General features: G+C 59.6%; 1 protein-coding gene across 2 annotated transcripts; it reads right to left on the reverse strand.

The window, feature by feature from the left end:
- Window positions 1–487: 487 nt before the first annotated feature.
- On the reverse strand, window positions 488–23,505 carry LOC123348290 (bactericidal permeability-increasing protein-like). 2 transcript variants are annotated; one of them, XM_044985805.1, is made up of 16 exons: window positions 23,446–23,505; window positions 14,266–14,402; window positions 13,103–13,217; window positions 10,479–10,607; window positions 9,158–9,313; window positions 8,121–8,184; window positions 7,275–7,335; window positions 6,812–6,903; window positions 5,939–6,115; window positions 5,197–5,256; window positions 4,584–4,751; window positions 4,278–4,345; window positions 3,859–3,901; window positions 3,245–3,308; window positions 3,051–3,127; window positions 488–697 (listed from the first exon to the last, which is right to left on the reverse strand). In XM_044985805.1, the coding sequence occupies exons 2-16, from the start codon at window positions 14,366–14,368 to the stop codon at window positions 656–658; spliced, it is 1,419 nt and encodes a 472-aa protein (XP_044841740.1). In that variant the 5' UTR covers window positions 14,369–14,402; window positions 23,446–23,505; the 3' UTR covers window positions 488–655. The 2 variants fall into 2 exon arrangements, with proteins under 2 accessions (XP_044841740.1, XP_044841739.1); XM_044985804.1 differs by lacking the exon at window positions 23,446–23,505 and adding an exon at window positions 14,685–14,875.
- Window positions 23,506–24,769: the final 1,264 nt, after the last annotated feature.

The raw sequence follows: 24,769 nt of genomic DNA on the forward strand, positions 1-24,769 counted from the left end.
TGGGGGGAGCCGTGCCACGCTCCCTGCTAGCCGTACCCATTGTACCCTCGACTCCAGGGGCCCCCGGACGCACGCCCCAGAAACCCTGCTCCTGAGGTTCAGCAGGGGTCCTCGTGTTCCTCCCCCGCCCCCGGCTGAGTGGCTGAGCTCCCGTCCCGCGCAGGCCCTGCCGCGGGCGGGGCTGGGGAGAAGGGACGGATGGAGAGGCACGACACTAGGCCCTGGCGGCCGTAGCCAGCCCAGCGGGAGTTAGAGCAGCCCGGGGGCTGCCCCTGTAGGGGCCAAGCCTAGAACAGGGAGGCGCAAAGGGGGCTTAAAGCTGTCTCTCCCCCTCCCCTCCAGACAGCAAGGGGCTCAGAGATGCGGGGGTAGGGCTAGGGGGACTGAAAGGTCCTGGGGGGAGGGGCAGAGCTGGAGCAAAGCGGGGACTGCGGGAGGGGGAGGGGCAGAGAGGAGGCTTTAACATGACACAATTGAGTGCATAAAACATTCAATTTTACTTAAAGTAACACAAAATCCCCCCTCTGGCCTGGTCTCCAGGCCGGCTCCAGGGTAGGCAGCAGCAGGCTGCAGGGGGCGAGGGGAGCCAGGGGCTGTGTGCGTTCTCCTGTGGGGCAGCGGCTCTCTCCGAGGGGGGCTACCCAGCCATGGCAGCTCAAGCCTTGTACTGCACATCTGTGGCTACCAACACAAATCCCTGTGGAGACAAAACGGCAGGATGCGAGTCCGGCCGTGTTTAATGACAGCAGCTGGGGGGGGGGGGGCTGTTTCACGGCTGGCGTAGGAGTGTGGCCAGATGGGGCACAGAGTCCCCCAGCAGGAGTCGCTGATGGGGTAGGTGTGAGCGAGATCCCTGCAGGACCCAAGTCCAGAGGCACCATTTAGGCGGGGCAGAGGAGCTCTACCCCCCGCCCTGCAAGGTCTGTCCCTGAGATCTGCTCACAGCACACATTCCAGCCCCAGCTGGAGCTCCTAACGGCCATGTGAGGAGTTCAGTGCTGCTCCCAGCGTCTGCCTTTGCAGCAGGGAGCTTGTTTATAGACAGAGGCAGATTGATTAAGATAACAAAAGACTTGTCATTACATTAAATGAAGGATCATTAGATCATTAAATTAGGATCCTGAAAGCATTGCCAGGCACTCAGGATAAAACATAGGAACCAAAAGGTAGGAATAAATGGTGAGCATGGCGAGAGGGACACCCACATCTTGAACACTGTGTGCAGATGTGGTCGCCCCATCTCAAAAAAGATATATTGGATTTGGAAAAGGTTCAGAGACGAGCAACAGAAACGGTTAGGGGTATGGAACAGCTTCCGTCTGAGGAGAGATTAATAAACCTGGGACTTTTCAGCTTGGAAAAGAGACGACTAAGGGGGATATGATAGAGGTCTATAAAATCATGACTGGTGTGGAGAAATTGAATAAGGACGTGTTATTTACTCCTCTTCATAACACAAGAACTAGGGGTCACCAAATGACATTAATAGGCTGCAGATTTAAAACAAACAAAAGTATTTCTTCACCGTCAACTGGTGGAATTCTTTGCCAGAGGATGTTGTGAAGGCCAAGACTATAACAGGTTCAAAAAAGTACTAGATAAGTTAATGGAGGATCGCTCCATCAATGGCTATTAGCGAGGATGGGCAGGGATGGTGTCCCTAGCCTCTGTTTGCCAGAAGCTGGGAAGGGGTGACAGGGGATGGATCACCTGTTCTGTGCATTCCCTCTGGGGGACCTGGCACTGGCCACTGTTCGAAGACAAGATACTGGGCTAGATGGACCTTTGGTCTGACCCAGTCTGGCCATTCTGATGTTCTTATATAGACCCCAGCTGTATCTTCCCCCTGCTGTAACTGACTAGACCCCACACCCCTCCCAGAGCTGAGGTAGAACCCAGGAGTCCTGACAGGGTCTCTTGCCCTGCAGAATTAGTAACAGAGTAAGAATATGCATTAAAATTTTAAACCTAACCAGTGCCCCTTAAGTGACTCGCCACAAGATGTCAGAACATGTTGACATTAGAGGTGAGTGGGGCTAATATTTAGTTATTTTTCTTTCTTTTATATAGGTGTGACGAAGTGGGGGGTTTCTTGGGCGTTTTTTGTGTTTTCCAATGGGTTGCATGCAGCGGGAGTGGGACTCAGTGTCCCCGGGTGTTACTGGTTTAACGAGGGGAGGGGAGAGGGAGTTTGTTGGTACACAGGCCCGGAGAGGGAACTTGGGACCCCGGCCGATGGCCGGGAGGATGGAGACCCCAGCGACTGGTGACCTGGTGACCCGGAGACCCAGCTCAGTTGTCGCAGCCGGTTCTGGCCAGTGGGAGGACAATGGGCTGCGAAGAGAGGACCCCGGTTCCAGCCAGAGGGGCCAGAGGAGAGCTGAGAGGAGATGAGACCCAGGCCTTCCTGTTTATGACCCTGTTTACCTGGAGAGAAGACAATGGACAGAGGGGGGGCTTGGGGCCGGGGGTATCAGAAGCCCAGCTAGGAAGCAGGTGGCGTGCTGGGCTGGAGAGGGGGAGCAGGCAGGGCCCACCTGCGATGTGCGGGGCTGAGGGAGACCAGGCCTGAGGCCAGGGAGTTTCCTGGGCTGAGAGTCGCTCCAGTCTAGAGAACAGGGGGCATCATCCCCTTCGGGGGTGGAGGCCTGGGGGGGTCCAGAGCGCATGGACTCCCTGAGGGGGGCCACGGCGAGAGACAGACGTGCTGAGGCTCAGAGAGGTGCGGCTCCAGGAGGTGGAGGGGCCTGACCCCGAGAGAGAGTGGCCCCCGAGAAGGGCTGTCGTACTGAAGGGGCACCCCCCATGGACCGCATGGGGCGAAGAGTGGGCACGACCTTTGAGTCCGTGACAATAGGAGTTAGAAACAGGGCTCCGTCAGATAATTGCTAAGTTGTCTGCCAAAAAATACGAGAGTTTTCAGGCAGCACCTGGAATTACAGTCAAAGATGCCCCCACCCAGTCTGAAAAGGTACCCTGGCCACAGGCTTGGGGGTTCCCAGTGCAGGCACTGGGTAGGATGTGGAGCCAAGGCCATGGCTGAGCCCTACCTGGTTAATTTTGACACGGGGATTCACCAGGCTGAGGTTATAGATGCTGGGTAGGGGGAATCCTTTCTTCAGCTTCTCTGGGGAGACGAAAGGAGCCCTGGTTATGGGGAGGACCCAGAGCCTGAGGGCAGCTGGGAGGGGCACTGCTACCCCGAAAGCAGGGACACGGGGTGGGGAAATGCGGCAGAACTCACTGTTCGCCATCGGCAAGGCAACCATCCGCAGCGCAAGCTTCAGCAGGGTCTCCAGAGTCTTCACCTGCAGAACACAAGCCAGCTGGTGAGAGCTGGCACAGCACAGGGCAGAGCCTGGCTCCCTGCTGCTGGTGGGGCCGTGCCTGGCGTGGGGCAGAGCCTGGCTCCATGGGGCCGGCGGGGCCGTGCACGGTGCGGGGCAGAGCCTGGCTCCATGGGGCCGGCGGGGCCGTGCACGGTGCGGGGCAGAGCCTGGCTCCATGGGGCCGGCGGGGCCGTGCACGGTGCGGGGCAGAGCCTGGCTCCCCGGGGCCGGCGGGGCCGTGCCTGGCGCGGGGCAGAGCCTGGCTCCATGGGGCCGGCGGGGCCGTGCACGGTGCGGGGCAGAGCCTGGCTCCATGGGGCCGGCGGGGCCGTGCACGGCGCGGGGCAGAGCCTGGCTCCATGGAGCCAGCGGGGCCGTGCCTGGCGCGGGGTGATCCTCAGGCCAATCTCCCCTTGTGGTTCAGTGGCAGCCTTGCCTGAGGAAGGGCTGCGCACAATGTGCCCCTGGAAACCCCCTCGTCCTACCCTTCCCTGCCGCCCGCCCAGCCCCTGCTGCTGGCCCGGCTCACCTGGACTGAGCCGACGTGGGACCGCACCATGGACAGGCTGAAGCTGTTGGAGACACAGAGACAAAGGTCAGGGCTGAGCAGGGTCGCAGCTCAGCCCAGCCGGGCCGAGGGGGCGGCTGAGCTCAGGAGAGGCAGCGCGGCCGGGAGGGCTCTGAGTTTGGTTTCTCGCTGGGTGGCTATCGGTCCTGGGAGGAGCGGGGGGGAATTGGGGCTCCCAGCTGGGATGGGACCCCCAGGGCTGAGACATAAGCCCCTGGAGTTGGGGGTGTCAGGCTGGGATGTAAATCCCAGAGAGGGGGCAGGGCTGGGCTATAAACTCCCGGGGATAGAACCTCTCGTGGGCGTGGGCCCCTGGCTGGGCCATAACCCCTGGGGTTGGGGGAAGGGGAGGGGAGGCTCCAGACAAGCCCCAGACTCACTCAGTCAGAGCCACGGAGCCCCCGACCTTGGCTGAGTCGAGATGCAGCTGCCCCGCCAGGCTGGCATCCTGCCAACAAAGCGAGAGGTTACTTGGATTCTTGTTATCAGCAAGAGCAGCTAAAACATGGCCCTGGAGGCCCCACAATATTCCCCCCCTCCCTCCCGCAGCCCCAAATCCCAGCTCCAGAGCACAGGGCCCCAGCTCTCCCCCAACACTCCAGGTCCCTCAAGCCGGAGAGCTGGGGCCACCAGCCCTGCACCAATACGCCTGGGCCCCTGGGAGAGAGGCTCTGCCCAGCACTTACCAGGTCCAGCAGGAAGGCTGAGGCCAGGGTGGCGTTTGGCAGGACGACGAAGGCCTCGGCTGTGCCGAACAGGGCCAGGGCCAGGCTGTCCGGGCGGCAGGTCAGCAGCGGCTGCTTGCGGGCAGACAGGTGCAGCTCCATGGGCATGTCGGGGTAGAGCTGCCTCAGCTGAGACAGCGAGAGCAAGAGAGCGGCCCGTGAGATGGCCAGAAACAGCCAGTGCCCAGCCCCGAGCCGGAGAGACGTCCGCCTTCCGGGGCATGGGATACCAGGCAGCGCAACCTCGCCCCGCCCCCGTACGTACACAGGGGGACACGCACCCCATGGGTACACGACCCTGAGCCCTAACCCGCACCCCCGGGACTGCATGACCCCGACCCTCGTCCATGGGCACGTGACCCCCTTCCCCTCTCCCTTCGCGCGCGGGGCTCTGAACTCCCAGAGGGCTGAGGAGCCGTCAGGATAAGCACAGCCCGTCCGTTATGAGTGAGCCAGCCTGGGAGCCCAGCCCTCCACAGGGCCGGGGTTTAACCCACATTCAGCCAGTGGGGATGCGTTTGCCCCTGTGCCAGGCACAGCGGTGAGGGCACACGGGCTGCCCCAGCTGCCTCACCTCTGGGGAGAAGAGCCCCACGCTCCCGGTGTTCAGCCGGACGGGGGAGCGCTTCGGGATCTGCAACACAAACACACGAGACACCAGGTTGCTGGGGGAGCATGTGCCAGTGCCTGATGGCTGCCAATGGGCGGGGTGGCCGGGCGATGTGGCAGGGCACTGCAGAGAGCAGCCGGGGGCCATGGCAGGGCACTGCGGGGAGCTGCTCTGCCCTCAACTGCCCTTGGGCCGCCACCTCTGAGATGCAAAAACCCAGGACATCCGGGATGATCCTGAGCCCAGAAACCTGCCAGCTGGCAGCCTGCACTGAGCACCCGTACAGCTCTCCAGGTCAGCGACCTCAAACGAGGGACGCTCCTGGGAAAAGCTGGATGGGTGGCAACGCTGGGCACAGCTGGGGCATGCTGGCTTTGATGCTGCACCTGCTCCCTAGATAAACAGCCTCCCCTCCAGCCAGCACTGAAATCACGTGGGAAAATCTCCTGCAGCAACTGGCTGCAGCTCTCAGGAAAGGTCGGGTCTCCTGGGGGAGTTGGACAGGGCCCATGGGCTCCTGAGTGCCACCCTATTCTGGGGCTGAAAGAGCAGGGGGAGCGTTCACCACCCAGTCACGGAGGAAGGGGGAGATGTACTGGGAGCTGCTTAGCCCAATCAGGGGGAGGAGGGGGCTCCCCGCTGCTCCCGCCCAGAGATCGGAGAGGCCCCTCCTCGTCCCACATCGCTGGCTGCCCCGGCGCCGTACCATGTCGTCCCTGAAGTTTTTCCGCAAGGCCCCCGCCGTGAAGTAGACGAACGCAGCCGAGTTGGCCGAGAACTCGGAGAGGCCAAGGAGCAGCATGTGGTCACCCTCGTCGGGCAGCAGGAAGGGGGCAGGGGAGAAGGGGCTCTCCCTGTGCTTGGCCACGCCGTAGAACTCGCCCTGGAGGGATGGAGATAGGACATGTTACGCGCCACTCCCCGGGGATGGGGCGACTGCTGGGTCAGGCCTGGGTGGGCCGCGCAGGAGACAATCACAGCAACTGCTGGGCAGTAACGTGGATTTGGGACTCAGCCGGCATGTCCAGGGCGGTCTGCAGATCTGCTTTAGCCCAACACAAGTCATTAGGCTCAATGCAAGGGGACGGGGGCACTCTCTGGCCTGGCTAGACGGGAGGGGAGAGCAGATGATCTAAGGTCCCTCTGGCCTGAGGTGTCACAGGGGGGCTGAGAAAAGCAGGAAGCTGCAGGCTCCATCATGCCAGAGACAGGCCATCAGCCCTAATGGGGAGTGACCGAACCCAACTGGGCTCAGGAGTAGGTGTGGATCCAGGGAGGGGCAAGTCGCACTGGCAGCTCTGCTCCCCCCACGCCTAGAGAGAGCTGCAGTGCCCAGCCAGCGGGACTGCACCCTGCGTAGGCAGCACATGAAGAGCCACAGATTTAGATTTTCCCACTTTGCCCCTGAAGAGCAGATTTTCCCTTTACAAACGTCGTGGCTGCTCTCAGCCCAGGCAGTCGCTTTCCTGCTTGGCAGGTGTCCTGCTCCCAGCAGATCTGGGCCAGAAGACATCCACAATGTTCTGGGAAGTCTGCCTCCTCCCCGAAGGGTGCCTGGTGCCCAGCCCGGCTGCTTTACCTTCAGGTCCATGTCTCCATGCTCCCTGGCAATCACCGGCTTGTTCACCAAGGAGTAGTCAATCGCAGCAAAGGGGTCGATCTGGGCTGAGACTGCAGAGAAGCCAGAGACAGAGGAACACTGTAGCACAATCCAAAGTGGTGAGTCCTCATATCCCCTCCCAGGTCAATAACGCCCAGACAGCTCGTCTGAGTCAACCCCGATGGCCCCTGGAAAAAGCTGGGGGACCAGCCTGTCTTTTTTCATTTCTTCTTAATCACCAGCTGAGTTGAATTCGCATCCTGGATTCAGTCTAGGTTTCGGCCCAGATTCAGCCTGAGCTGCCCGTTCCTGTCCTGCTGCCTCATACCCTGAATCCCCACCTAAGAATTCTCTGATATTTGCCCCAATTCTCAGGCTTTCGGACGACTCATCCCATCTGCCCCCCATGTTGCCACAGGTCTCCATGGCTCCCAGTTCCTACCTTGCATGGTCTTCAGGACTCGCTCCAGATCACTGATCCCTTTCCCGAGCTCAGGACAGAGCTGGATGGAAAAAGAGAATGTTACAGATTCAGAAACCCTTTCCCAGAGGAAAGAACAGGCCAGGGGGCTCTCGTGGGGCCATGGAGGAGCTGTTTTGACAGAAAAGCAGGATCAGCCATAAGGTGAATGGGGAGGGTGTGTGGATACGTTATAATCACCTCCTGTTTAATTTCCTTCCTTCCTTTCCTTGTCACTTCCTCAGGTTTAGAACGCTCCTCTGGACAGAATGGCCCTGGGTTTCTCAGCTGGGTTTCAGATAGAAACACTGATACAATCCCCACCCAGGAGCTGCTCTCCACTGCCCCAGGACAAAGGGGTGTCCAGCATGACACACAGGGGCAGGGATGGTAGTGGGACGATATTTCGCCCCATGTGCCAGGTATGTTAAGCAGGAGGCCTGAAGTGACCTGCACGGGTACAATAAGGCTAAGTGTAACATGCTGGCCAACATCTCCCTCTAGTGGCCTGATCCAATAGTGGAAACCAGCCTATCGTGCTGCAAGCAAGGGGAGTTACTTCTTTAGCTCAAGCGAGAAAGGTCTGTGCCGCTGTGCTGAAGGTGTAGGAGCAAGCCCTGCTGATAACCTGTGTTTGGAGGGCTCACTCCACAAGGACCGTGCACTCAGCAGCTCCCCTAGCAGCAATGAGCGAATGAGTTTAGTGCTTGGAGGGAGAGGCCAGGAAGGAAGACACTTGTTCAGCATTTGCCGATCTCATCCTCCTGCTACCTCCCAAGTCCTGGCAGACAGGGCTGGGGAGCTGCTCTCGGCAGGGTGAACACTCACCTGCCTATTGACTTCATACCGCAGGGGTGCCTGGAGAGCCCCCGTGAACAGATTGTAAAGCCAGCTGTGGGGAGAGAGAAGGAGAAGAGTCAGTGCTTAGTGCAGAGCTATGGGCGGGGGCTCCCGAAGCACTCAGCACCGGCCCAGCTCTGTAACACTCCCAGGGCTGTGTAGGGCAGCACTCAGAGCATTGGCAAATCCCACTCTGAACAGTCAACCTCTTCAAAGCCTTGGGACGAAGCTCCACTGCCCTCCATTCACTATCAAGGGCAAGCGCTTGCAGTGGCATCTTCCTGAGTCTGCAGACAGCCTGAACCCACAGCTCTAGGGGATGTGACCTGCCCCCATTCATCTCCAGGGGATACTGACATTTACGCCTATGGCGCTGGCTCACCACGACCCCGATTTTCAGTGATCTAGGTATGTCACTGTCTGCCTGGTTTGCACCATTTCAGACTGGGCAACTGCATGTGGCAGCGGCCAAGCAAACAGGCAGGCTGCACGCTGGCCTGCAGAGACCTGCATCGCTTTTCCCAAGGGCTGAGGTGGGCCCGTTTCTGTCTCAGTTAGTGCACAAGGGCCGTATTGTAACCTCCCTCTTTGTGCAACTCTGCTATGGGCCAATGGGAGATCTGTGGGGACGGAGAGACTTGCCCCATATGTCATCGGCCTGGCCACAGACCATAAGTAAAAATGTAGGTTGGCCCCGCACTGCAGAGTGACTCTGACACCCCGACCTAGAGGACTAAAACCATGGACATGACCTGGTCCCAACTCCTGCTCCAAAAAGACTGCTCTGAACCTGCCCCCATCTCCCAGCCAGCCCTGCAGTCCAAGCCTCAGCATGGTGCTTTCCACACCGGGGCAGACAGTGATCAGGCCCGGGCTCTGTGGGATACAGAGGGCGTGATGTGCAGAGCACAGTCCCCCCCCCCCGAGCGTGCCCCCCTGTAAGGGGGCTGGCAGTATACGCAGCCTAGCTGAGCCCAGCTCGGGGGATAAGGGATGTAGCAGGGCCTCAGGAAGCCAGAACTCACCTGGCTCCATCATGGAACTTCACATCCAGCCTCCCGATGCTGGAGCGGCAGTTGGTGCTCCACACCTGGGGACGGCCACTGTCATCCCTGCTCACCCCCAGCTCGGTGGAGAGGGACAGGTCGCTCACGCTCAGGTCAAAGGAGCCGCTGTCGGGTCTGGGAAGGGAGGAGAGCACAGGGCAGGTTAGCACCTGGCGGCTAGCGGAGCTCGGGCTGCCCTAGCTACGGGCCCAGAGGCAGAGGTGAAAGCCCCAGGGAGACGGCACTGGAGAGCGGAGTCAGAGCTGGACCCGCAGAGGGACAGAGCTTCCCACACTGCCCTGCGCTGCAGGGACTTCCTGCAGGGGTGGGGGAAGCAGTGCCCCCATGACCCATGCAGGCCTTGGCCTCTCTGCTCAGCTGCCCACAAGGCTGCCAGCTGTGCCGTGGTTTCTGTGAGGGCAGCTGCCCCCCTAGGAGCTGCACTCAGCACCCCTTGCCCAGAATGTGCCACTACCCCAGCACGGAGTCGTCACCTCCTTTCCCTGCCTTCTGTCCCATCGCCCCAGAGCCGTGCCCCCCAATCTGCCCCTCCCTCCCTGTACCTGTGCGGCCATGGAGGGGAGCCGGGGCATGGCAGGGGAGGTTCCCTCTTGCTCCTTTCCCTCCCTTCCAGCTGTGCTCCTGCACCGAGGGTCAGCTTGCAGGAACACCCCCCCGGCTGGGTCACCGATGGCCCCGGGGAGCAATATGTCCGCAAAGGAGAAGGCATTTGGTGCTCCCTTCCCTTGGTCCCTTTAGCAAAGGGACTCGCATCTTTTTAGACCTATGACTGAGTGAGGAAATGAGGGTCCTGCAGGGCGGGGGGCCCCCAACCAATGCCGGGCCTGTGGGGGGGCTAAGGAGCTGGTAACGGTTGCAGGAGCAGGGGGATCAGAGCTCTCAGCACAAGCAGGAAGGGGGCTCAACGTTACCCTCTTGGGGTTGCACCGCAGGGCGGCACTGGAGACAGCAGCCACAAAGCAGGGCCCCGTCCGACTGCTCCCCGGAGCAAAACTGGCTCCTGGCCAGACCCTGTGTCAGCATCTCTAGTACCAGCGCCAGCCCCCCTGCCCTTCCCACATCTGCAGGTGCACGCCCCAGAGCCCCCGCCCAGTGGAGGTGACCCTGACCCAGCTCTGGTTATGGTGGAGAGTAGCACATGGCATCTGGGCTGGCTCTGGCCCTGGGTGGGAGTTTGGGGAGCTGAGGAGAGTGTGGGGGTGGGTCCCCGTTGTCCCAGGGGCTATGGAGGGCTCCCAATGGCCTCACATCACAGCACCAGCACCAGAGTAGCCCTTACATGAACAGGACTTTCATTCGCCAGACACCGTGGAGCTGGATGCGGGCACCGCTGACCACGAGCCTCACGCCTGTCCCCTCGGAGAAGCTTACGACAGACTCATTCAGCTGCAGATCTTGAATCTGGATCCTGCGAAGCAGCAGAAAGACACCCATCAGCCTGACTGCCCTAAGGCCAAACGCTCCCCCAAATGCCCCAGGAACAGCTTATCACGGGGACCTCGGGAACCCCGTGCCATGCTCCACAGTGTGTGTGGCTGGGGGATGGACTCCTGGGGCTGCTCTCTGCACAGCCTCTCTGGCTGCTGGGTTCTAGAGAAACTGACAACACCTGCGAGTGTGCGTGTGTGTTGGGGGGGCTCTGTGTGTGTCTGCGGGTGTGAGTGTGTGCATACACACATCTACATACAATGTGTGTGTGACCGTGTGTGTGCATGCGGGTAGGTGTGCATATGCGGGGGGTAGGGGGGTGTTTGGCCATAATTTTCAGGAGAACTCAGCACATTGGGTGCTGAATCCTGGAAAATCAGGCCCTGAGCTTATCTAAATGTCCCCCTATTCTCCTCCATTGCGAACATTCGGGGAGCAGCGCTGGTTTTAGCACCGTGGGGAAAGGGACATTTATTGCAGCTGCTGCATCCTGGGAGAGAGAGAGAAAGCAGGTCAGATCTATGGGTGTGTGTGTGTGTGTTAGAGTGAGTCAGGGCAGAGCTCTCTGGGTGGGGTGTGAGACAAGGAAGCGGGTTCAGTTGGTATCACCTATGCAGGGGTGATGAGCGTGTGGCTAAGAGGAGGTGAGAGACACTCACAGAGGGAACGCAGGGGATCGGCGAGGGAATGGGAGGCGTTGAGAGGATTTGTTAGCAGAGGAAGTTCAAGAAAAACACTCACGCGCCTAATTTCTAATGCACCTAAAACAGCTCGGTGCATCGAGCTCCTGCCCTGGCCACCCGGGTGCAGTTTGGAGTCAGAGCAGTTGAGTGCCAGTGGGCACTACCCAGAGGGCAGAACATTTGACTGATCTTGGAGGCAAAGGTTACAGGTTCTGTGAAGCAGCTCACGGCTCAGAGCCCCAGCACCGTCCTGCGGCCAGAGTCACTGAGCTGGAGGTAAGAGTGTTACAGAGATGGCCGGCAGGGACAGTCTAGCAGCTAAAACACCCATCACCGCAGCATCTGGGCACCTCACCATCTAACTGTGAGCGGGGGAATGGTCCCACTATTGTGGGGAACTTTCCTGGTTTATACACTATCCTGGTGAAATGGGCTAGCGAAAGGGTCTGAGTCCTCGCTCCCACTCCCTTTACACATGGGCCTGCCTGACCTCTAGGGCTCCCCTTCCTCTCTGCTGCATGGCAGAGTCCTTGTAACCCCAACATGGCTGGGTCCAGGATTCCTGGGGGGCTGGGCCCCCAGTCTTGTCGCGGTCACGTAGGACGGGGCTAGGGTGTCCCCACTCCAGGGCGCTGTCTCTGCACCAAACACTTCCCTGCCCCACTGCTCACCGCACTGAGTTCAAGCAAATCAAATTTTTTAAACAGCAACCAATTAAAAAAAATGGGGCTCCTTGGGCCTGGGGCACCACACCCGGCCGTCTCGGGGGCACAGGGACATTCCCAGTCTGCTCCTCGCAGGGCCCACACCCCTGCCCAGGCCCTGGCTGCGCTGCCATGACACCGGGGCTCGCACCCTGCTCTGGCGGTGCCCACACACCTGCAGGCGCTAGGGGGCAGGGCCCATCCCCCCAGCCTCACCCCTGTCAGGGTCACGAGCCCCTCCCAGCCCGGCCTGCAAGGTATCATGCCTGGGGCCTCCCTGCACTGGACTCCCCTGCCGCTCACTCCCCCCCAGCCCCAGCCCCATTCACACCCTGCCTCCAGTTCAGCTCCTGGGGCTGCTCCTCTGGCCCTGCTCCCAGCCCAGCCAGGCTCCTGCTCTCCCCTTAGCTCTGCCCCTCCAGCTCGGCAGCTCCACCTCACATGGGACCCTGGCCTCCTGACTCCCTCATTGGCCTGCCTGCCCTGTCAATCAGCCTGACCTGGAGCAATGGCCTCTGCCCATTAGCCCTGGGGACTGTCAGTCTCAGGATCCTGATTTCCCATTGGCTCTCCCCCTTTCTTTTGGTAGTGGGAGAGGACCAACCCAAAAACCCGCCCAGAGTTTCAGTGAGGGCCCACAGTCCCCTTACATAATGCACGTGGCCCAAGGGCACCCAGGGAGCCCAGGGTGGAGCAGGGATTGAACCCAGCTGGTGCCTGCACCACTGGGCCACCCAACCTCAGTACGGTGGTGCCAGGCAGCCCCGACCCCGCAGCTGAGAACGGCAGTCCCGTGGCATGGAAGGGAGGGAACACCTCCTCCGACGAGATCCCGCCTGTCTCCTGCGGGGTGGGGGCCCCAGGGGAGTGGCAGGCCATGGGGGGCAGGGCATTCTCTCATTCCAACCAGCTCACGTCGCCCATGCCCAGCCCCGAGCGACTCTCATCAAGGGACCAGGAGTCCCCGTGACGAGCCCGAGGTGTCTGGTGCAGAGGGCCTGGGACCCCACTGACTGTGTGTGTGTGTGGGGGGGGGCAATGAGTGTGTTCCTGGCCCCAGCACCAGGGAGAAGGAGCCGCGCTCTTACCTGGACACGGAATAGCCCACAGCCCCGATGAGAGGGACGTTGTATGAGCCATTCAGATCCGGGATGTACTCCTTCTTCAGCAGCGACTTCACCGCCTCCAGCCCGAACTGCTGACCTTGAATCAGAGAGCAGGCTGGGGTCACGGCAGGGCCCATGGAGAGCCCCTGGGGCCGTGGCAGGGCACTGCAGGGAGCAGCCGGGGGCCATGGCAGGGCCCATGGAGAGCCCCCGGGGCCGTGGCAGGGCCCATGGAGAACCCCCGGGGCCGTGGCAGGGCACTGCAGGGAGCAGCCGGGGGCCATGGCAGGGCACTGCAGGGAGCTGCCAGGGGCCGTGGCAGGGCACTGCAGAGAGTAGCCGGGGGGTATGGCAGGGCACTGCAGGGAGCAGCTGGGGGCCGTGGCTGGGCACTGCAGAGAGCAGCCGGGGGCCATGGCAGGGCACTGCAGAGAGCAGCCGGGGGCCGTGGCAGGGCACTGCAGAGAGCAGCCGGGGGCTGTGGCAGGGCACTGCAGAGAGCAGCCGGGGGCTGTGGCAGGGCACTGCAGAGAGCAGCCGGGGGCTGTGGCAGGGCACTGCAGAGAGTAGCCGGGGGCCGTGGCAGGGCACTGCAGGGAGCAGCCGGGGGCCACGGCAGGGCACTGCGGGGAGCCGCCGGGGGCCGTGGCAGGGCACTGCAGAGAGCAGCCGGGGGATGTGGCAGGGCACTGCAGAGAGCAGCCAGGGGCTGTGGCAGGGCACTGCAGAGAGCAGCCGGGGGCCGTGGCAGGGCACTGCAGAGAGCAGCCGGGGGATGTGGCAGGGCACTGCAGGGAGCAGCTGGGGGCTGTGGCAGGGCACTGCGGGGAGCAGCTGGGGGCCGTGGGAACAGAAAGGCGGTGACAGTCTCACATCCTCCCTCCACGCTGCCCCAGGCATGCAGGGGAAGGAGCGCTCTGGGAATGTTCCCCAGGCTGGCTGAGCCAGGTCGTCCCCCTCTGTTATACAGCACATGCTGCAGTGAGTGGTGAGGCTGCTCCCAGAGCGTGGATCCCAGGGGACAGGGGCCAGCCCGTGTCCAGCTCAGAGGGAGAGCAGGGCCCTGGGGATGTCTCCAGGCTGAGAGCACAGGCCACAGTTCCAGTGAAAAACAAGCAGGGTAATAACTATGCAGAGCCACAGACCGTACTCCAGGCCCTTCTGCGTTATTCTGCCTTTCAGGCCAGCATTGGTTCCCTCCGCCCGACAGCCGGCGCCCAGCAGAACGAAGACAAATGTCCAAAACATCCTCTAGGATCGGCGCTGGGATCCTCTTCACCACCTGCAGCAGGGAGACAAAGGCACCTGGCTAGCAGCACGTGACGGCCCAGCCCAGCACTCCCAGCACCCATCCCACAGCCTCCCATGGGAAAGCTCCAGGCCTGGTGCTTGCAGCACAGGGCTGGGTCCCCAGCTCAGCTCTACAGCATGACTTTGGGCCAGTCCTTTGCCGCAAGAGCCACGTCCATGGGAAACCACTTTCCTCTCTCCCCACGGAGCTGCTTGGCGAGTCTGGGACCGTGAAGCCAGCCTGGGGACCCGGGACTCCAACCCTAGCCAGTACCTCAGCGCCTGAGGAGACGTGTCACTCCAAGTGCACACCCGGGGTAAGCCCAAGACACGACCCCACATTTTTATGGCTCGCTGGCTGGAGAGGAGCCGCTGTGAGGTAACGGGGCTGGCCCGCGCTGATGACTCGGCAGGAAAGCTTTGTCTCTTGTGCTTCCCACTGCTACGGATACTTGCAACAGAGCCGTTTTTCGCCCCGCCTGTGACGCGAAAACGCTGTTCCTGCGGCCTGCCAGCGAAAGCCCGGCCTTTCCCCACACGGTGACGCAAAGGGGAAACCAAGAGAAAGGCCCAGCTGGTCGATTTGCCCCTGATTGCAAAGGGGCTTTTTTCTCACACAAGCTGCTGGGGAAGCGGCTGCTCTTTGCATGATCACAGAATCCACCCAGGCCGGGCGGGGAGTCGCGCAGGTGTTGGGGGTTCATTGCTCACTGTTTGCTAGTTATTAATCACTCTCCTGCCTAAAACCAAGCTGATGTCATGTGCCCAGGATGAGTGCTCACGCTCCAGGCGTGAACAGTCCCATGACACAATCCCTGGGAACGGCCAGGCTGGATCAGACCCAGGGCCAGCTGGCACAGTCACTCTAGCGGGGCAGAGGCAGGTGGCCGATGGGGGGTACTCTGCCCCTCCCTATTAGACTGTATTATCTGTGTTACCATAGCACCTAGGTGCCCAGGCCTGGACCGGGACCCCCGTGTGCCAGGTGCTGTACAAACCAGTGACGCCCACATGCATGTTACGGGCAGGCCCCTGGTGGGGGAGCCTGGCACAGGAGCTGGCCCCATGGCAGTGCGAGGCGAAGCAGCCCTTGCTGCCCCACTGCCCACTCAGCTTTGGCCCTGCAGCCCCTCCCAGACGGGGGCCACCGCCCAAACCTGAGCAGTGCTGAGCTCTCCACGCACCAGCTTGTAATGCCACTCACTCAGTTTGGGCCCTCCCGTCCCCTGGGCGTGACGGAGCTGGCGGTGGGTCCACCAGGGCTGCTTCTCCTCAACCCTGCTGGGGGCCTGACTCCTGCATCGGGGTCCCTGCCAGGGGGCTGCCCAGCTTCACCCCACCTACAGCAGCCCCGTCCACTCTGCTCCACCCGCAGGTCTCACTCAGCCACCGCCGCCAGACCGGCTTCAAGTATGGGGAGCTGCACTGAGTGCCCACGCGTGGGAGCGGGCAGGAGGGGAGCCCTGGGGGGGAGGGGGCGATGCCGCGGGGTTCAGACCACGTGAAACCTTTCTGGGGCACCCAGGACAAACACAGAACAAAGCGACGGTCCCTGCTCCAAAGAACCTACAGTTATGGTGGGGCTCATCCTAGTCTCTAATAGAGATTGGCCGAAGCCCTGAAGCAGGAGGTTTAATAGCCCTGCCACCATTCTGTGCTAATCCTGGATATTCTTGTCCAATCCCTTTGTGATTCTTGCTAAATCCTTGGCCTCAATGGCTCCCTGTGGCAGTGAGTTCCACAGTCTCCTCTCACACTGTGTGACAGGCATTTCCCTCTATCAGTTCTGAATTTCCTACCTTTTAATGTCATAGGCTGTCCCCTTGCTCATGAGTTACAGGAGAGGGAGACCAGTTGCCTCCGATCCCCCTTCTCTAGGTCATTTGTTATTTTATAGACATTTAAAGGGGACAGTGATCAATTCTTCGGCACGTCCACCGAGGGCAGGAGAAGAAGGAATCAGTGTAGGTTGCAGTTTAGGTTCGACAGTAGGAAAAACTTCGAACTAAGGAGAGGGACGCACTGGACCAGATTATCCAGAGAGGTCGTGGAAGCCCCAGGAAGGTTTTTTTGGAACAGGTTAGACAAACACCTCTCAGAGGTGGTCTAGGTGCACCTAATCCTGCCTCAGCATGAGGCAGAGCCGAGCTGACCTCTGGAGGTTCCTCCAGCCTTACATGTCCATCATTCTACAACCCTTCCCCTCTCATCGTGTGCTCTCTAAGGCAGCGACCCCCGTTGGTTCAATGTCTCTTCAGAGGAGAGTCTCCAGACCCTTCTCTGGACCCCTCCAGTTCTGCACTCTCCTGTGTGCCATGGGTGGCCATGGGGCTGTGCCACTGCATGGAAAAGACATTCGAACATTCTCCATATTAGTCCCTGTCCTGTTCCTTAGGAACCCTAACACCTCAGCCGTGCTTGTGAACACACTTGTGCTTTGAGCACAGTCTCCATCACGCTGTCCCCCAGGTCCGTCTCCCAGCACTTCAAAGGATCATAAGAACGGCCAGACTGGGTCAGACCAAGGGTCCATCCAGCCCAGTATCCTGTCTGCCGACAGTGGCCAATGCCAGGTGCCCCACAGGGAATGAACAGAACAGGGAATCACCAAGTGATCCATCCCCTGTCGCCCCTTCCCAGCTCCTGGCAAACAGAGGCTAGAGACACCATCCCTGCCCAGCCTGGCTAATAGCCACTGACATGGCCCTAAGGGTACATCTACACAGCAGCTAAACCACCGCGGCTGGTCCAGGTCAGCTGACTCAGGCTCAGGCTTCAGGGCTGTAAAACTGCTGTGTAGACGTTCAGGCTTGGGCTGGAGCCTGGGCTTTGGGACCCCATGACAGGGGAGGGTCCCAGAGCTCAGTTTTTAGTCCTGGCGCCCAAGTCCCGTGAGCCCAAGTCAGCTGACCTGGGCCAGGCAGGGCCAAGCTGTGTATAGATGTGGCCTAGGTGAGCAGCTTGGGACCAGCCGTGGGTTCAGTGGAGTCACATCAGCTGCTCGGCCAACACTTGTGCCTGATAAATGTATCAACACAAATCTGGAGCCGGGGACAAGCGACTCATAGACAGAGCAAAGGGCTAAACTCAAAGTCAGTTAATTCACACCAAACAATTCCAGCCCCATGAACCCTGGGCCAAACGATGTGCAAGCCAAAGGAAAGGGAGGGGACTGGGGAAAATCCTGGGGGCGGGGGGGCCTTCCCTTCTGCTAACTGTGTCACACACAGAGCAACTCCCCTTCCCAGCTTACATCAAGCAAACTAGATCCCTACCAAGTGAGCGAGAGGGGATGGGAAGAGCCGCTGGACATAGGGGGATCAGGAGCCGTCACCTCTCAGAGCAACGTAATGCCCACTAATAACTGTGCAGCTGGCCCATGGGATGCAATGGGCTTTGGTCGGATCCTCAAAGGTATTTAGGCTGCTGAGTTCCATGGAAATCAGTGTGAGTTAGGTGCTGAGCACCTCTAAGGACCTGGGCCATGGTGCCTGCGTATGTGGGAAGAGGAGCACCAGAAATACTTCAGCTAGAGAGCACTACAGCAGGTGATACCAGGACAAGGTACCTACTGGCGTGGTCCCCCACTCTGGCAGGGGACATCCTGCTTGGGGGGCACCTCGAGTAGGATTTTAAATGTTTGAAGGAATAGTAACCACGCACATGCAAACCCCAGAGGCTGATGTCCGGGCCCCACTGATGTCAGTGCGAGTTTTGCCATCGACTCGGCTCTTGGTTTGACGTCAATGGGAGCTGTTCCCCAAGATTTGACCCCTAGATTGTGAGTGCCCACTTCCCTCTTGGCAGAAAGCAGCACCGGTCATGCCAAGATTCCTGCAGCCCGCAGCCTTTTCAAACCTTGGCAAAGCTCACCTCCTGCCCCATGCAAGGCGTGGCTAAGCTACTGCACACGTCTGATCATATGGACACCAGCACGCGCCTGGTCCTGCCTCGCTAGGAAGAGACCCGCTAGAGTGGAGTCATTGACTCTAGCCAGGACTGGAAAAAACCTAAACTGGAAAATCACGTCCCCTCTAGAATTACTGCCCCATAAGGAACCCTCTGAAGCAGCAGCCCAGTCTTAATAATAATTGTAGCTCGTACTCACAACGCTTCGTAGTGCTTCCAGAGAGGGCGTCTTTCCCATGAGGAGTAGAAAGACCCCCTGCCTGCCAGCAATGTCAGAGGGCTTTGCCTCATGCCATGCCCTACCAGCCTGAAAACACACGGGACTTTTCCACACCTTCTTTGCAGGCAGGAAGCAAATCAGGATAGAACTGCCAGACGCCCCGTGTTTCCTTGCAGAAAGGACGGAGGGGAGCACAGGCTCTCTGGGACTATCCATCCATATTGCCCCAGAACATCCCCCGGTACGTGTCTATCTCCAGCTCTCACCCTCCCTGGCCCCTGCTGACAATCACGTTGGTCTCCGAGCCCAGAGAGGGCTGCCAGTCACCAGACATGGGCCGTTGGCCCCAGAAGGAAATTCGTTCTTTCTGCTTCTATCCTTGGCTCTACCAGACTCACTGGTGACTTGAGCAAGTCACGTGGCCTCACTGGGCCTCATTACCCCAGCTGTAAAGCAGGGTCAGCATCACCTATGCACCTGCTGGCCTCTTGCTGGCTAACGCTGCCGCTTGAAATGTGCAAACTAGTATTATAGCAGCGAACACGTCCCTGCTGCCCGGCTCCAGTCCCTGCTGCAGCCCCTGGGAGCCACAGGGCTGCTGACCCACGCATCCTCCCTGTGCCGAGATTCCCCCCTGCTCTGGGTCGCCCACGCAGCGCGTCTTGACCCAACCATTCTGCACAGCTATGGACAGACAATAACCAATAAGACGATCCCCTAGTCTAGCCTTTGGGTCCCGACTGCACTGCACAGCTAGATGAGTGAATTGGCTATGACCCAGCAATATGAACCCTAAAAGCACGAGTCAGCTGGGCTCCCCAGATCTGGCTTAAACCTCCACCAAGCCCTGGCTGCAGAAGGAATGATGTTGATACCTGTTCAGTTCGCTTCTTGGCTCCGAAGTCCTTGCAGCGTCCAAACGGGTTGATTCCAGTGGGTCTAAGTCCCAGCACCAGGACAGCTCCTGTTCTTATAGCCCGTGTTGACATTCAAGGTTGCCCAAATTCTTGACGGTCTGGTTGAACCAGAAAGGCGCCAGGGCTCCTTGCTCCTAATCTCAACAACACTGTCAGTCCCGCGCCTGTAGCTGAGTCACTGCCAGCCAAGCCGGATGAGGAGTGAGCAGAGCTGCCGTTCCCCTGGCATTGCGGGCATGGCCTCGCTCACTGGTGGGTCACACCTAGTGGGCCATGCGTCTCCAACACGCAAAGAAGTGGCCAGTCCCCACGTTAGGCAAATCCCAGGATGGCTCAGCCTGTTAGAATCTGCTCTCCAGTGACCTCCGCTAGCTTGACAGACGCTGGCCAGAGCGCGCTCCAGGGGTGGGGAGAACACAAGCACCTTTGCATGGCATCCCTGCGGCTCCCCATCCGGAACTCCGTTCCCACAGACATCGCTTCCCTTCGGGCTCTTCCTAGATGCACTACAGCCAAGGAGCACTGGCTCCGTCCCTCCACAGCTCCTTTCTGTGCACGCCACCACCCTTGCCGTGTGCTCCCCGCTTTGCCTTCCCTTGGGAACTCAGGGCTTGGCCGACTGATTCTGCTGGAGCCCTGGTGTAGATTAGCAATGTCAGAAGAGACGCAGAGCAGTTTCGGCAGCCCGCACCTGCGGGGGGAGGTGCTGAGCCAAGGGTGTGGGGACCGGGATACAATGCGGCTGTCCCCAAACAGGGGTCTGCCTTGCAATGGAGCCTGGGATGAGCCCAGTACAGACACACTCAAACCTTTAGCTCAGTCTGAGACCTGGATTAAACACAGCTAGGGCCTTCTACCCGACCGGATGGTGTCAGGCCTCACTCAGCCGTGCTTGGCCAGACTAGTCGCCGTGAAACCCCCCAAACCAGTTTGTTGGGATCTTAGTCTCACATCCCTCCCCAGTCCAAGTGACCGCTGGGCTCGGCTGCTGTCACCAGCCCATGGACCTTGGCCAGCAGAAACAAAGGAGCTGCAGAGGCTGAGAACTCGTGCAAAATTCCAGCAGATTTTTCTTTATTTCAAATACGACAAGGCCACCTATGTGCAGCCCAAAGGAGCAACAGAGGCCTAAGGAGGGGTCATCCAATGGGAGGGCTCACAGCCATCACGAGAGGAGCTGGAGGGGGACTGAGTGGGCACCGGTGACCCCTTTCCTGGTGTAGCGTGACCTTAGCCAAGATGCCATGGAAATGCAGCGGCGCTGTTTCCAGACGCCCCAGCTGCACAGTCCCCTCGCTGAGCCTTCAAACACTGCCTCCATCGGGGCTGCACCTCGCGCACAAGCTGGGCAGGGAGACTCGAATCCTGAGGCCTGACTGTCCCCTTTGAAGCAAACGAAGAGTGAGCCTGCACCAGGGCAGGGGGCCGTGCACACTCCTGTCTTCCAGAGCTGCACTGTGACAGCAGTTAGTGGGGGGAGGGGGAAGGCTTTAGAGAGGCCAGATGAAAAATAAATGCATCCAAATGCCCCTGAGTCACAGCTCCTGGAGCCCCACTAGCAGCAGCCTGCTCCCGCCTCGAGCAGTGAGCGCTGGCTCACAGACAACGGGGAGGCAGTGCAGTGGCTGCAGCGGAAGCAGGAGGCCGGACTGTACCAGTGTGGAAGCTGCGTGCAGGGTCCGGCTGCAGCCCAGAGCCCCCGGGGGGGCTGCAGCTCATGTCAAGTGGGGTGAATCGGGAGAGCTGAGGAGACGCTCCCCTGACTCGGAGCCTCTGCGCTGTAGCCTGTCGCGGAGAGCTGCACACGCAGCAGAGCCAGGCTCCATTCAATCTCCAACCTCAGCAAAGCCCGTAAGGAGCAGGGCTCACGCCTGGAAACGACTCCAGATCCCAAAGCACACAGGTTCCACTGGTGTCAGTACGGCAGCAAGCTGAAACCCACTGTCCTGCTGCCAGGGGACCAGCCCCCCCCTGCTCACTGCAGCAAGCTGAAACCCACTGTCCTGCTGCCAGGGGACCAGCCCCCCCCGCTCACTGCAGCAAGCCGAAACCCACTGTCCTGCTGCCAGGGGACCAGCCCCCCCTGCTCACTGCAGCAAGCCCGAGTCCCAGGGCCCCTGAGGAAAGGGGGCAGGGCCAAATTGCCCGAGGCAGCGTTGACTTGTTCCTTGTCTATGCAGCTGGGAGAGGCGGTGTGTGAGTTCAGCACACACTGCCATGGTGGAGCCAGTACCTGTTTCCAATGGTGCCAGCGAGCCGGGCCCATGCTCAGAAGGGCCCCAGCCTGCTCCGCGTGCACTGCGCCCCGAGACCCTGCCAGCCTGGCCGAGGGCTCCTCTCCGCCCCCTGGCCCCACCTGCCGGCTCCTATCTGCCCCCTGGCCACACCCCAGTGCACCTCCAGCTCCGGGCAGTCTCTGCGTCCCACCACCTGTCTCCCCGGAGCTGAGCTGAGCTGAGCTGCCTGGGATGGTGCAGGAGCCTGGCCAGTCTTGGCCAGTTTGGGGGTGGGGGGGGCAACGTGGGGGGCTTGACTTGGTCCCTCCCGGCAGGTGAGTCCTGAGGGATCCTGACTGGGACAGGCCCTGGCCTGGCTGATTGCGTCACTCCCGAGGGACCGGAGCGATTCCCCCCCCTGGGACCAGCCCTGGGGGCGCTGCCGGCTCAGCCTGGCAAACACAGTCGCCTCCCAGAAGGGCCTGTGAGTGTGGCCGGAGGTAGGGGGTGGGGGAGTGGGTTTCTGGGGGACCTGATGGGGTGCTGGGCTGTGAGGGGGGTGGGGAAGATGTGTGTGTTGGGGCACTAGGGAGTGGGGGTTCTGGGCAGTTGTGGTGGGGCTGTGGGCAGGGGGGCGCTGGGCAGAGATGGTGCAGAGATTGTGCAGGGCGCTGGGCATTTGTGGAGGGCGTCTGGGGGGCGCTGGGCATAGCGGGTCCGTGTGTGTGTTTGTGTTGGGCAGGGGAGGCTGTGTGGCACGGCATGGGCCTGCCCGCAGGGGAAGGGTCACGCTGGCCCCACAGGGACGGGCTTTCTCCTTTGCTTTGGCTAATCTAACATACAAGCCATTCAGCTGAATGCTTGGAAAAATGTAAGTAAGGGGCGTGGCCCGTGGGGAGGGTTTGCCTTGGCCACACCTCTTTTTAGGAAGGCCACGCCCGCTTTTTCTTACCACGCCCCGGAGAAGGGACTGAGCCCCACAAATCACCTTCCCCGTCTGTCTGCAGCAGGTGGAGGCCGGGCTGTGACCCCCCGGCGAGGGTGAGGCGTAGCTGGTGTCCTTAGCTGCGCCTTGTGCCCCAGCTGGGGGAACAGGCCTCGAGTGTCCCAGCAAGGAGGCAGAGTGGCCCCCGGCTCCAGGAATGTCTGGCGAATGCTGAGCACTGATCACATCTCTTACTCTGATGCCAGCCAGCGAGGTCACGGCCAGGTCAGGCCCTGGGCAGCACCTGTCGTCGACTCAGCTGCCCCCTTCCCTCCCCGTTGGCCTGCCTCCCACCTGCCGTCCGTCCGCAGGGACTTTGCGCAGGCAGGAGTGATGCTGAGCTAGCCAGGGCCTTTTATCCACCTCATCAGGGACCCTGACATCAGAGCCGGGGAAAGACGAGCTCTTTGCACCTGGCAGAGCAACAAAAGGGCTTAAGGAGCCACAGAGTGGCAGCGATTGTGTTGGGTTTCAAAGGGGGACAAACCCTTTCCCTTTCATCAGCCTGCAGGAAAGAAACCAAACCCGCCAGGCCCAGCTCCCGGATCATCCCAGGAGCCCTGAGGAAAACGGTCTCTGAGCAGCCCGTCTCGCTGGCCCAGAGCCCTCTCTCTGCTCAGCCCTTGTTGGGAGCCAGGGGGGCCGGCTCTGCTATTTCAGCCCCCAGCACCTTGTTGAGATGAGTTCCTGTCTGCATCCTATAGAACTTGCCCATACCGGTATTGCCCTGGCCTCTTCTTTTGTCATTCAGTGTTGAACGCATTCTAAGACAATATGCATTTCCTCACCTTTTGGGGGCGAAGCCAGACTTTAAGGCACCTGCTCCCCTACATGGTGTTAACTTCGCTTGTGCCAATCAGAAACGAACACAAACAGGTTTTGGGCCCCGTCCCCTATGACACTTCTATGATGTCATTGTGGGTACTTTATGGCCTGCCTGCCATGTGCAGGCAGGGAGAGGAGAAAGAAAAACGAATCCTGTGTATACCCGTGTATCCTGTGTATGCCCGTAACCGAGCCTGATCACCTCGAAGCCTCTCTCTCAGCTCACGTGTTTCAAACAGAGCTTCTACGTTTGCCGGTCGTTATGCGTTGGTTTGTATTTGTAAGTATCAGTCATTACTAAATGCTGCATCTTTGTTTATAAATATTGTTAGTAGATATTTTAGTCATTGTGTGTTTTAAGTTTTATTAACTCTATTAGCTAATCATACACTGCTCCCTTACCCCTTGTAATTATCCCCAATAAAACTTTTAAATTTATTAAGTTTAGTGTGTGTGTGTGTGTGTCTGCAGTTTGCATCGTGACCCACACTCTCCTTGCATCCCTTACCAATATAGTCTGTTGCCATGTGCAGCCTGGTAAATAACAGGCCTACATTTTCTTTCGCCCCTGCGAGCCCGTGGCAATCTACACACCTCTCTTGCCCCATCGCAAAAACAGGCTGGCCTCAAATGCCTCACCCCACTCGCCTTGTGCCGGAGGAGGAAGACACCCCCCCTCTGTACTACACTGGGATCACAGTCCCACCCTGGGATCTCTGGCCATCATAGGAACATAAGAACGTCCAGACTGGGTCACACAAAAGGTCCATCCAGCCCAGTATCCTGTCTGCCGACAGTGGCCAATGCCAGGTGCCCCAGAGGGAGTGAACCTAACAGGTAATGATCAAGTGATCTCTCTCCTGCCATCCATCTCCACCCTCTGACAAACAGAGGCTAGGGACACCCTTCCTTACCCATCCTGGCTAATAGCCATTAATGGACTTAACCTCCATGAATTTATCCAGTTCTCTTTTAAACCCTGTGATAGTCCTAGCCTTCTCAACCTCCTCAGGCAAGGAGTTCCACAGGTTGACTGTGTGTTGTGTGAAGAAGAACTTCCCTTTATTTGTTTTAAACCTGCTGCCCATTAATTTCATTTGGTGACCCCTAGTTCTTAGATTATGGGAACAAGTAAATAACTTTTCCTTATTCCCTTTCTCCACACCACTCATGATTTTATAGACCTCTATCATATCTCCCCTTCGGCTCCTCTTTTCCAAGCTGAAAAGTCCTAGCCTCTTTAATCTCTTCTCATATGGGACCAGTTCCAAACCCCTAATCATTTTA

Source organism: Mauremys mutica, chromosome 13, assembly GCF_020497125.1.
Source record: "Mauremys mutica isolate MM-2020 ecotype Southern chromosome 13, ASM2049712v1, whole genome shotgun sequence".
Lineage (NCBI taxonomy): Eukaryota > Metazoa > Chordata > Testudines > Geoemydidae > Mauremys > Mauremys mutica.

Coding starts and splice junctions, on each gene's coding strand:
- LOC123348290 (XM_044985805.1), bottom strand. CDS start 14,368: ATGTTTTGGACATTTGTCTTCGTTCTGCTGGGCGCCGGCTGTCGGGCG. Junction 13,218..14,265: donor GCAGAAGGGCCTGGAGTACG/GTCTGTGGCTCT, acceptor CTCTGATTCAAG/GTCAGCAGTTCGGGCTGGAG. Junction 6,904..7,274: donor AGTCCTGAAGACCATGCAAG/GTAGGAACTGGG, acceptor GCTTCTCTGCAG/TCTCAGCCCAGATCGACCCC.